Consider the following 12,308-nt stretch of genomic DNA (forward strand, 5'->3'; position numbering starts at 1 on the left):
TAATCGTAGTCTGGAGAATGTCGAAAATAAATTATGGCGGCAGTGGTTTTCAGCTCCAGGTTGTGAGAACTGATAGAGTCCGAGAGCTCCCAAACGAGTTTCTTCCCAATCATCCACACACTACTAATGCTGACAGCCATTCGTCTCAAGCCAATGAGGTACAGTTACAGGTGGCGCAGAAAAACATTGCGAATCACCAGTTATCTCTTTTGTTTTACCGCTGATCTTAGGCAACTCAAATAGTGACGTTACTTTTTGAGATGCATAGGCAGCGGAAGAACAAAAGAGACAACTGGTGATTCGCAATGTTTACCTGCACCACCTGTAACTGTACCTCATTGGTCTCAAGCTTCGGCTTGTGAGAGTGAGTACCCAATACGCCACGGTGGGGAAAACACTCACCTATAAATAAAAAGCAAAACATCAATGCCGGCCTGCAACGTTGAGCTTGCGTGAAGGTCCACTAGGCGATCCTCTGACCAGCAAGAGTCGACTCGGTTGGTCGATCTATGGCTATACTGCGGAAGAAGCGGGGGTGACGAACTTCACGCTGCACGTGTGCGAATCCCAAGTGGACCAAGATTCATGAAGTCGTCCAGCAACATTTAACGGTTGAAAGTATCGGTGCATCGACTGACAAGGGGCCAAAATCGGAGGAGGATAAATGTGCCCATCGGATCCTAAAAGAGACAACGAGGCGCATTTCAAATCGGTTTGAGACTAGTTTATTATGGCGCCAAGACCGTGTGGAATTTCCAAACAGTTTTCCCATGGCAATGCGGCGTCTACAATAACTCTTCGAGCGTAGAATGAAGAAGGATTCAGAGTTGCATGCAAGCGTACAGCTGCAGATCAGTGAGTATCTGGAGAACGGCTATATCCACGAGGTGACGAAGAAAGAAATGAAATCAACGGATCACGAAAGTTTGGAACATGCCATTAGGTGCAGTGAGAAATCCGAAAAAGCCAGGCAAAACTAGGCTTGTTTTGGGACGTGGCGGTGGAAGTAGGAGGAGTTTCTTTCAACTCCATGCTCCTGAAGGGACCAGATCTGCTGATCCCTCTTGCTTCGGTGCTATGCAAATTTCGATAACGGCCGGTAGCAGTGTTCGGTACCTGAAACAGATGATCTATCAATTCAGAGTACGCCAGGAAGATGCCCACAGCCAGCGATTCCTCTACAGAGAGCATCCTTCGCAACAGGTCAGGACTTTCGTGATGGACGTTGGTATTTCTTGAGCCACATGCTCTCCTTGCCATGCGGAGTACATTAAAAGTCGTAACGCAGAGGAAAACGTATATTAGGCAGCGTAAAAAAATAGGAGAAGCACTATGTCGATGATTACCTCAACAGTTTCGACACTGAAGAGGAGGTGATCAAGGTTGCGCTGGAAGTGCATGCTCGTGGAAGTTTCTGCATCCGGAACTGGCGCTCTAATTCGGACGCTCTTAAATAGGTCGGAGAACCCAGCGCCAGCACAGGACAACCTAAGGCTATCAGCATTGATTCAGAAAGCGGAGCCAAACGAGTTTTGACTCTCTTGTGGCTGCCAAAGAAATACATCATAGCCTTTTCCAGAAACCAGCAGATGCACGACATTGTTCCAACGAAACGGAACATCCTGTGTTGTGTCATGAGCTTGTTTGACTCAAAGAGAATCCTGTCACACATCACGATCCAGGGACGGATGATCATCCAGGACACCTTGCGCAATCAAACCCAGTGATACGACGAAGTCGCTGAAGCTATCAGTTTTCGCTGGTTCCGATGGATAATGATGACTCTTGCTGTTCGAGGAGGTTGGTGAGATGAGGCTCCAAAGATCTTACTTTCCTGGTATCACTGCAGTAGAGGTCGGTAATGTAGAGCTCCATGTTTTCACGGATGCCAGTGAGGAAGTGTTTGCCTGCGCTGCCTACTTTCTAGCCACGATAATGAGAAGGGTGCACGTTACGCTGGTGATGGCCAAGGCGAAAGTAGCAACATTTAAATCTTTATCGGTACCAGGTCTGTAGATGATGGGCGCTTTGCTGGGAGCAAGGCTAGCTAAGGAGATGAAGGAGTACCATACGCTCTTGATCGCTCGCCGTGTAATGTGGGCAGACTCAAAAGCTACTTTGGCATGGATTCAATCGCAGCGTAATCGATACCAGCAGTTCGTGGCATTTCGCGTGGGAGAAATTCTAAGTAAAACGGAAGTCACCGAATGAAGATACGTTCTCATGCAACATAATCCGGCTGATGAAGCCACCAAGCTTCTACTTAAGTGGGGTAAAGGTCCCAGCGTAGACGTAACATCTCGTTGGTTCCGTGGACCAGACTTTCTTCACTGGCCTGAAACCGAATGGCCGGAGCAGATGTCGTTGCAGTCTTGGGAAACGAATGAAGAATTGCGGCCCTGCATGGTGCACCGGGAAAACCTTGTTGAAGATGTCTACCAGATCGGAAAGTTTTCCAAGTGGGAGCGTTTCATACGTCCATCGCTATGTCGTCAAATGTTAGCACAAATGCAAGAAGCAGGAGCTGATCATGGGGTATATGCGACAGGATGAGTTGCGAAATGCAGAGAACGGTTTGTGGTGCTTAGTGCAGGCATCCACGTATCCGGAGGAAGTAGTTATACTAAAACAAGAAGACGGGAACGTGAAAAGGTATATCGAGAGAAATAGTCCAGTCTACAAATTGTCGCCGTTCTTGGACGAGTGCGGCGTGATGTAGGGGGTCAGTCGTATTGGTGCAGTTGTTTACGTTACGTACGACTTAAAATTTCCGACAATCCTGCATCATCATCTCACCAAGCTAGTCGTCGCCCGGCATCACCTACGGTATGTATTTACACGGTAACCACGAGACAGTGCTTAATGAAGTTCGCCAGCGATTCTACATTTCCCATCTTCGTGCCAGACATGCAAGATCACCAAAGCAGCTCCTGTATAACCACGGATGCCTCCCCTTCCAGAGTCACGCCTAGCGACCATAGCACATCCGTTCTCTTATGTTGGGCTGGATTTCTTTGGACCTATTCAGGTCCACGTAGGGCGCAGCTGCGTCATACAATGGGTGGCCTTGTTTACCTGCTTAACTGTGAGAGTCGTACACCTTGAGATCGTTAATTCCCTTTCATCGGAATCATGCAAGATGGCAGTCCGCCGGTTTATGGCTCGCCGTGAGTCGAGATTCGTTCCAACAACGGCACAAATTTTCAGGGAGCCAGTCGAGAGCTGCGTGATCAGATCGCAGCCATCGATCATCAGCTAGCGGAAACCTTTACCAACTCTAACACGAAATGGACCTTCAAGCTTCCGTCCGCTCCACACTTTGGTGGCTCTTGGGAGCGACTCGTGCGATCAGCCAGTAGCACTCGGTTCACTGTGCACGGATAGGAACCCGGACGATGAAACACCGTTGACAGTCATCGTTTAAACTAAGTCTATAGTAAACTCCAGGCCGTTAACCTCCATTTCCCTGGAGAGTGTCAACCAAAAGGCCCTGACGCCGAACCATTATATCTTATTGAGATCCAGAGGAGTCGCACAACCTCATACGATTCTGGCGGAACCTGTGAAACTTACCCCTACGAACTGGAGGATGGCGAGACAGATGGTGCATTATTTCTGGCGACGCTAGATTAGGGAACACCTTCCAACAATTGCAACCAGAAGTAAATGAACCAGTGAAACAGAGAGCCTCAAGCTGATCGACCTTGTTCTTATTGTTGATGAAGGTCTACGCAACGGATGGACGAGAGGTCGAGTTACAACGGTGATTCCGGGAAGCAATGGGAGCGTTCGTCAAGCCATGGTGTAGACCGCTGGAGGGGTTTTTCGGTGAACAGTGACCCAGTTGGCAGTGCTCCAGGTGCAAGGCTACGGTAACACGAAAACAGCAGCGGAATTGCAGGCGTGTTACGGAGACTAGGCCTGCCTCTCTCCAACTTAGTGTTCTTTGAACACTTCCACAGTTATTAATTGGAGGGCTTTCTTTGCCAGCCAGATGCATGAATTAGTATATTATGAGGCAAGCACAATGATACACTATGCCCAGGGAGTCGAGAAAATTTTCCCGACTATCGAACCCGCCGTCTCTGGATTGGCGATCTAAAGCCTTAACCACTAGGCTAACTGGAGTTCCAGTTATCGCATGGAGTTGCAGTTATCGCATTCCATTCAGTAAACATGTTGCAGTTATCGAACGTCAACTGTATTGTGTAGGACGAAATTGATTGATTTATAATAAATTCTCAAAGTTTACATGAATTTGTACACCAGTTATTACCCAGAATTGTTCACTTCGTGCTTCGTGGTATGATTTGTAATATAGTAGATTCGGTGGAAGCCTAAACTACCAATATTTGTGTGCTCGGCAATGCGGTGCAAGTCGCTGATTCTCATGTGGAAAGAGGGTTCAAAGATGAGTCTAAGCAGCCGATGTTGAGTCACCTGTAGCTTAATTTGGTGGGTCCCCGCTCAAGTCCCCCAATGTCTGTCAATGGTGATGCCCGGATAATCCAGTTCGTCTAACAATTCGACGTGGCTGCCATTGACTTGTATGAAGCAGCTTGTCGGCGGAAGCAACTTCGACGAGTTTCAATGTCGGACAACACTGCCCTGAGTTTGGATTCTATAACCTTTATTTTCCAGCTAACGAGGTACTGAACATATGTTGTCACGCCCAGCCGGGACCAGTAGGCTTGCGAATTGAGACAATGAGCCATAGACGCACAATCTTCGTCGTGAATGCCACACTTTATCGAACGATTCCTTGACATCTAGCAGCACCATGGCAGAATTGTTCGGCCTTGTTTCGGTGGACCAGTTGATGGAATCTTGTGAAGACTGCCGCTAGAGCGATGCACTCTCTTCAGTTCCAGATTGAGTACACCATCGTTACCGGGGGCCTTCATATGCTTGATGCGCTTAACCGCTGCCCGGACCTCGTCTTCAGATACCTGTCCATCGAATGCCTCATTTTTCGTCGAACTGCCTTTTCATTTAGGCTCTGCATTTTGGCACCGTGGTTGTGTGCTGCGACGAGGTTGCTAGCAATCTCGTTGGCTTTCTCCGATGGTGAGACCAGAATTCTTCTGTTTTCGTCCTTCAGCGATGGAACAGCATTTGGTTTCTTCTTCACAATCTCCACCACTTTCCAAAACGGCCTTGAGTGATCGTTCATTTGGGCGATGTTGTTGGTGAATTGTTGGTTCCGAATTACAAGCATCCGATCCGCTATCTGTTCGTTCAGTAAGGTGAGCTCGCTTTTCTTCAATGGGCAGCCAGTTCTTAGGAACTGCCGCCTTATACTGTGTTCTCTGGTACTAGTAGTCTCTTCACCGGATGGGTTGTCGCTGCAGTGCTTCGGAATTCGCACTCCTCTCCTAGTAGGTCACCATTCCTGTTGCTTTTCTGGTTCCGCCAGAGACTGTGGCGGGTGTTGAGATCATCGGCCACCACGAAGTTGGTGGTGAGTTTTCACTGGTCCTCTACGAAGAGCTTCGTCGTACCATTGCTGTCCACATATTGCTTGGACATGGAGACAGCAAATAGCGTGAAGTCAGTGATATCTTGTGATTCCGTACTACATACGCTCTCATTTATAGTATTACCCACTATCAACTTTCCGTATCTATGTGCGTCGCTCCATCATCTTCTAGCTCTCCACTCTCACTGGACTGTCCACTCTACGTTATGCGCACCATTTCGCTTGTACGTCCTTCGATGGGTACTTCTCTGTGTCGCGGTTGGCACCACGACACCATGTCCATGGTACAGGCAGTTGGTGCATTTCGTCAAGTCCGACCGTTCGTTGCGGTAGGAATCCCAACGAACGATTATGTTGCCAATCTTCTTGATCTCCATAAACTTAGTCAGGTTGGTGAATCCCTTGCTGAAATGCATCAGGTAGAGGGTTTCTTCTCGTTCAGCACAGTTTTCCCTTCGCCGGATGATATGCAGAGCCATAGCGTCGAGGTTGTGTTTGTTCTTAACCCGTTGCCGAAGATCTTCTGGATCAACCAGAGGCAATCCACGAATCACTACACGGTATGGTCAGTCCGATGGCTTGTCGTGTGTATAGTTTTCCCAACCATTTTGGCTGAAAAGTTTTCGCGCTTTGGAGACGTCGTCGTTCTGGATCTCCAACGTGAAGCTCTATCGTCGATGTCATCAAAAGCCGAAAGCAACAGAAATTCGTGGAGGTGGGCCGGGCACACTCTACGCAAGGACGGAAACGAAATCTGCAAGCAAGCATTAGATTGGAACCCAGTGGGGCATTGCAGCAGAGGCAGACCTAAAGGCTCATGGCGGCGCAGCCTCAACAACGAAATCAAGCAAGTCGACAGAAATTCAACCAGCCCACAGTTCAAGCCGATAGCGGGCAATCGCCCTGGATGGAGATCTTTCAATCCGGCCCTTTGCACCACCGTGGGTGCTCAGGACTGGACGTTAATAAGTTTGCTTTAATTTCAGATATCAAACAATGGCACCTTATATCCGTCAATTCGGTCGTAAAAGATGTCGCTAGATTTTACATAGTTTTGATTGTGATCGGTTAAGATATACATGTATAAACTAGTATCACTCAAATGCGGATGCACGAATTTGATTTTTTTTTTCAATAATAAACGGTTTCATGGTTGAGACACTGCATTCTTATTGGAAGGGAACACTATATAAAAAATAAGAAACAAAAAAAAAACAAAAATAACACCAGTTTGGTTAACTAAAATTAAACAACTTAACAGATACAAAACGCCAAACAAAAGCTCAGAAATCAGAACCAAGGAAAATACAAAGGCGAAGTGTTCAAACAACATCGAAAGCAATATCCAAGAGTAAGTCAAACTGACAGTCAGCGTGTGGTGGTGGTGAATCACTAACGAAACAAATGGTGCACTCTACCACAAGCCGTAGTGTTGTGTTATTTTACAATTTGTTTCGCTGAAAACAATCTTCGGTCAACAACTGTGCAGTGTTGAGTGTTTCTTGTGTATATGTGTTTAGCTCGAAAGTCTGTATTTTGGTGTTCGTGTACTTTCCAAAGCGACTCTCGCAAACACACGGCTCTCACGCTCCCTCTTTCACCCATCCCACACGCCATGCACGTTTTTTAAGAGCTGCATTATCGACTGCACAACAGCAGCTTAACCAGCGTTCACCACGATGGCGACGAATTTGTCGACGACCGACGGACGAGGGAATTGGGGGCCTACCTGTTCCTGCGCTCTGCCTTCGACCGAGACCGGCTCGTGTGCTACTCCGTTCGAGATGCCGACGCCGGCGGTGCCGGTGCCGGTGCCGGTTCCGGTTCCGGTCGGTAGCCGTCCGTTGGCGACCGCTGGTGGTCCCTCCGATTTACTGCGACGGGAAGGAGTTCCGCGTTCTTCAGACTGCAATTAAAATGAATACATTTTGCTTGGCGTTTGGGTCTTTCTATTTTTACTGTAGTTTTTAGGGTTTGTTTTTGAGAAAATAGGTCTCGTTTGCATTTCGAGATGGATATTAAAAATAGATTGTAGTATTCTGAGTATTTTTGATGGTTGTTTGTTTATAGAGAAGCAGAAGAAATTTTACTCTATATGATATTAATTAATGAGATAATGCAGAACTTAAAAAAAGAATGATACAAGCAAACAAAATTTTGAAATGGTAGTGTTTGTGTTAGTTGTGAACATGATCGTATACTAATATAAAAAAAAAGTTATAAGACATCAACAAAAAGGATCCTAAAGTCATATTTATATTTTAAGTTTGAACAACAAAACAGGGTCCAAAAATAAATATTTGCTCATACTTTGTCACTTAAATTGGTTGTTGTTTAAAATATATATTTTAATTTTTCAATCTTGTGTCCCACCCTTGCTTCAAACTTCCTAATGCATCACGTTGGGAACAGCTCGCTGACACGTACTGTACGCTTTGGATCAACAATGACCCTAGTGCACAAGGAGGGTTAAACTCATTGTTTAGTGAATTTAAGAGCGGAATTAAGCTTTTTCTACGGATCTACGAATCTATAGATTATTTCTATAGAAAATCCATTTTTTTTTGCGGAAATCCGCGTTTTTCTACAGATTATTGATTTTGACCTGGCTTCGCAACATTTCCCAAAGAAATCTGACATCACTGTTTGCAATACAATCATCTCAACGCAATTCGTTCAGAGTATACCGATTACATTGATTTCTGTACTTTTTACGCGATAGAAAGATCCATGTGTTCGAAATATCAGCTCTGGTCATTCTCTGGTCCAGTTTCGGAAATCGTGGAATCGCCCCAGCCCGCTGGTGAAAACGCGGATTTCTCGTTTATATCGTTTAGCGTCACTGGCTGGTGCTGTCACCCGAGAATCGTTTCTAAATATGGGTAGAATGACGGAAGGTTCTTCCTAGTCCTAGAACAAGTACGGAACATTGAAGTTCCAAATGGAAGTATTGCTTTTCAGAGAGGACTTTGCACACGGTGGACGAGGTTAAGCCGGTCCCGGAAACGAATGCTTGACGGAAGGCGGACAAAAAGCGAGATCTACGATCGAACTACGTATGGAGCAGAGCCAGTACGCTCTCATAAAAGACTGCACAATGCTCTCATAAAAAACAACAATGACTGCCCAGTTATCATTGTTGATCCGACTTTACCATTCAAAGCTCGACCAATCCGGTGATATGGAGCGGTATCTACTGGAGATGGATACTCTGTACAACAAGCTCGAAAAAGCTGACATGGATTTGGAGGAATCACTCAAGATCGCAATGGTAATGCGCAGTCTCGGCCGGACGATGATATCACCATGGGGGCTGTCCATAAACCACGTGGTCATGAGGGGGGGGGGGGGTTCGGCCAATGATCATTTTGAATGGACAAATAATAAATTTTGTATGGAATAATGACCAGGGGGGGGGGGGGGGGTGCTATTGGAAAGTCCCAAAAAAATGACCACGTCGTTTATGGACAGCCCCATGCAGCTGGTTCGATCGGAACTTACACGGAGAAATCAAACTACCTAATTTTTGGATCGATTTTACTCAAAGCTGAGTATATCGAATAAACTAGTTACCCAAAATTAGGTTGTTTTCCCTCTTCCCCCCACCGATGTTGTCAAAAACAAACAGAGATGCGTCTACCCAATGGAGGTCCTTGAGCCCAATAAGCCAGTTTTGAGTAAATGTAGGTATACTCAAATTTGGGTTGAATGAGGGGGGGTCTTGGGTTGAATTTACCTACTCTTAAGTATATTTTTTTGCTGGAGGTAAAGGCAATTTACCTAGTGTGAGTTTAATCGATTTACTCAAATTTGGCTTATTGGGCCGAACTATGGGATTGCGTCAAAAGAACTCAATTCTGGGTAGTTTGGCGGTTCCGTGTACGAATGAGTATTACAAGCGGCCAGAGGGGTGCGGTGAGCGGGGTTGCCAGATGTTTTTTTGAAAAATCTGTATCACTCTTTTTAAAAATCGATATCCCATACAAAATTTCGGAGAAAAATCTGTACAAGTACCATACAGAAAAAGGCCCCTCTTGCTCAAAAATCTGAATTTCATTGAAAACGCAATCTGTACGGATGCTCAAACATCTGTATAATACAGATAAATCTGTACATATGGCATCTCTGGCGGTGAGTCGTCTTCAAAGGAACAGGTTCACCAAACTAATCTGCAATTTATGTACGAAACCTGATCATTTCAAACTTAACTGCAGCAGATAGTAGGCCCAATCGGATGCCGCTGATTGTGAACAATCCGGGAGCAAGCACCCGCCAAAGGCTTAGGCAAAACAGACGACGGGCAACGATGAATCTGCGGCAGTGGTTTTGGTGAAATAAAATGTCTCCAGTAGCTCGGTGAGCTGGTGAAGTCATCTCTCGTCTAACGTGCACGTGGCAACAGCCAACGTAAACAGTGTGCCGTCTGGGAGTCGTGCAACGGAAGTATCAGAGATACATATCACCAACAAGTGCAAATAGAGCACAAAAAGGTGTTCTACATTCCTGTTTTGGACAGTGTTCTGCTGTCCGTCCACAGTAATGTAGAGGACAACGGGTACAGTATTCTGTTCAAGCTGTGATTGATCAGGTGAGCCAGCCCTGCAAGGACAAAGTGGAGAGTTCAATGAGTTGAAGAAATCCGGCGTTTGGTCATTGACATCATTCGGTGTTCAACAGCATCAGAAAGCAGAACTGGTGGCAAAGTTAGGAAAACAGTGTATGGGATTCGTAGTGAATGCAGCAGCAATAATTCACACGCTCATTGGGTATCCGCTTCACACGTCGTTCATCATCCCGAGCATCTCGAAGAACTTTCGGTGTTTCTGAGCTTTGTTAAGACCTCTGCCATCGTAACTTCAGCAAAACAGTACGCTAACTTCACAGCAAAAAAAATCTTGTGATATCACATCATTTTCGCTGCACACCAGTAGCGTTATAAAAGTGATGTACATAGTACATCCCTTCCACGCAGCAAATTAGCCGCCGTAGCTTGACAGAGGGTCTAGCAATCGCTAGAACCGGAACGATAGATGATTCATATATGAGTAAAATATTGGCATGGGTTTGTACATTGATTCGTTGATTGTGAGACATATCCCTTACCTCTCGGCTATTTCACAGAATTGGAAGATAGATGATAAATGAGATACTGCTTCTAGGTATCTGCTGAAATGGGTTTGATGACACTAGCCGGTGCCAAATAGAGTGTACATGATGAGTGTGATAATTGTTGGCAAACCATGCAACAGAGTGAAATTACAGCTGATTGATAACAGGTTTTGTTATCATTTAGTTATCATTCAGGGTTATTTTATCGACCAAAATAGTAAAAATCTACTTTACCGACACAGTTAGCAGCTGAAAATTTTTTCTTATAATTATAATCCATGTTTTCAACTATTGCGCTCAGTGGGTCTCGAACTCTGATCGAGTGATTACCGGTCGCAGCCGGTAGCCCCTATACCAATGGGACTCAGTGAGAGGGAGAGTAGCTGAAGGCTTTCGTACTGCAGTCGCATTGAAGGTGGAAAGCGGAATCTATTTTTAGATTCGATGTCCAGCAGACCCTCAATTTTGGGAAAACTTTGAAATGTGCGTTTGGAAACTGATAACATATTTTGTTATCATTTAGTATTTTTATGTTATCGCGACAGACAAAAATTATTGATAACTAAAATTATTATCATCTGATTATCATCAACTAAAAAAGATGATAACATATTTAAATAACAAAATCATAATACCGATAACATAGTTTATTATCAAAATGACATCACTTAGTTATCCACCTTTGCTCGGGACAGCAATCCGCCAACCAAGCATCTGTACACTGTTCTCGAGCAACTTGCTTGTTTCCTGTGACTCCAAATATCTCGAGTCCATGGGAGCCTTGGCTGTCTTGAATTGATCCATTATTCCGCGCTTGTCCAACAGCTTCTCGATACGCTCCTTTAGCTGAACGAGATGTGAACCGTTATCGCGACGCACCTTCCAGACTGGTCATTTCAAATTAGTGAGCAATTCCTTGGTAGACACGCTCCATTTCAGCATCATCGACAAGGAATAAAAATTGAAAATATGTTATCCCAAGTAACCAAAAGTTCATATAGGAGGGTACTTTATAAGCTAAGCAGCTTGTTGGAGGTTGCTCTTTAGCCTTCTAAGCAGCTTCATTTTTATGTAATTTCAAAACTTGAAAGTTCACATAAGGAAGTCGGATAGCCTTCTAAGCAGCTTCTGACGGCACTTCCTCAAAATGAATGTGAAAACAAAAATGTACTTTTCAGATTCATCACAACTTGTTGTGGTTTGTATTATTGAGAAACATGCTCAAACTTACTTTACATACTAAGGGGCTGTCCATAAACCACGTGGTTATTTTTTTTGGGTTTCCGAACCTTATGACAGCTAGAAGATGGCCCCTTATTTACTAATACATATGGCACTCCTATGTAGATTTGAACCGGGACCTCCTGCGTGATAAGCTGCCATTTTAACGCAGCGACTACCGGTTCAAATCTGGCGAGCGTCATATTTTTTTTCATTTGCACTTCATATTCATTGATTTGGTGGATTTAATTTAGTTGTCTATGAAAATTTGCTTATAATGACAAAAATAAATCCTTAGAACATCAAGCTACTAAAATGAACTTCAAGGAACTAGAAAGTTCCAACAAAGTTACGAGTAGCAGCTTTCAAGTTCCACGATGTTCAGATAAAGTTCCGAATGGAACTTCTTGCTGCTTAAGAGGCTAACAATGAACCTTGCTGGAACTTATGTGCAGCTAGAAAGTTCCGCTCGGAGCTTTATCTGAACTTTGTGAAACTT

The 12,308-nt window shown here is 44.8% G+C and overlaps 1 protein-coding gene across 7 annotated transcripts in view; it reads right to left on the reverse strand.

Annotated features, from left to right (window-relative positions):
• The window catches only part of LOC109429334 (serine/arginine repetitive matrix protein 1), a 497,632-nt gene that overhangs the window by 348,661 nt on the left and 136,663 nt on the right, over positions 1 to 12,308 (reverse strand). For 6 of the 7 annotated variants that reach the window (XM_062846750.1, XM_062846749.1, XM_062846752.1 and 3 more), the window contains one exon: positions 7,209 to 7,385. The exons of the other annotated variant lie outside the window; for it this stretch is intronic. In XM_062846750.1, coding sequence (XP_062702734.1) covers positions 7,209 to 7,385 — 177 coding nt within the window. The remainder of the gene's footprint in view (positions 1 to 7,208; positions 7,386 to 12,308) is intronic. 7 annotated transcript variants of the gene reach the window in all.

Source organism: Aedes albopictus, chromosome 1 (assembly GCF_035046485.1).
Source record: "Aedes albopictus strain Foshan chromosome 1, AalbF5, whole genome shotgun sequence".
Lineage (NCBI taxonomy): Eukaryota > Metazoa > Arthropoda > Insecta > Diptera > Culicidae > Aedes > Aedes albopictus.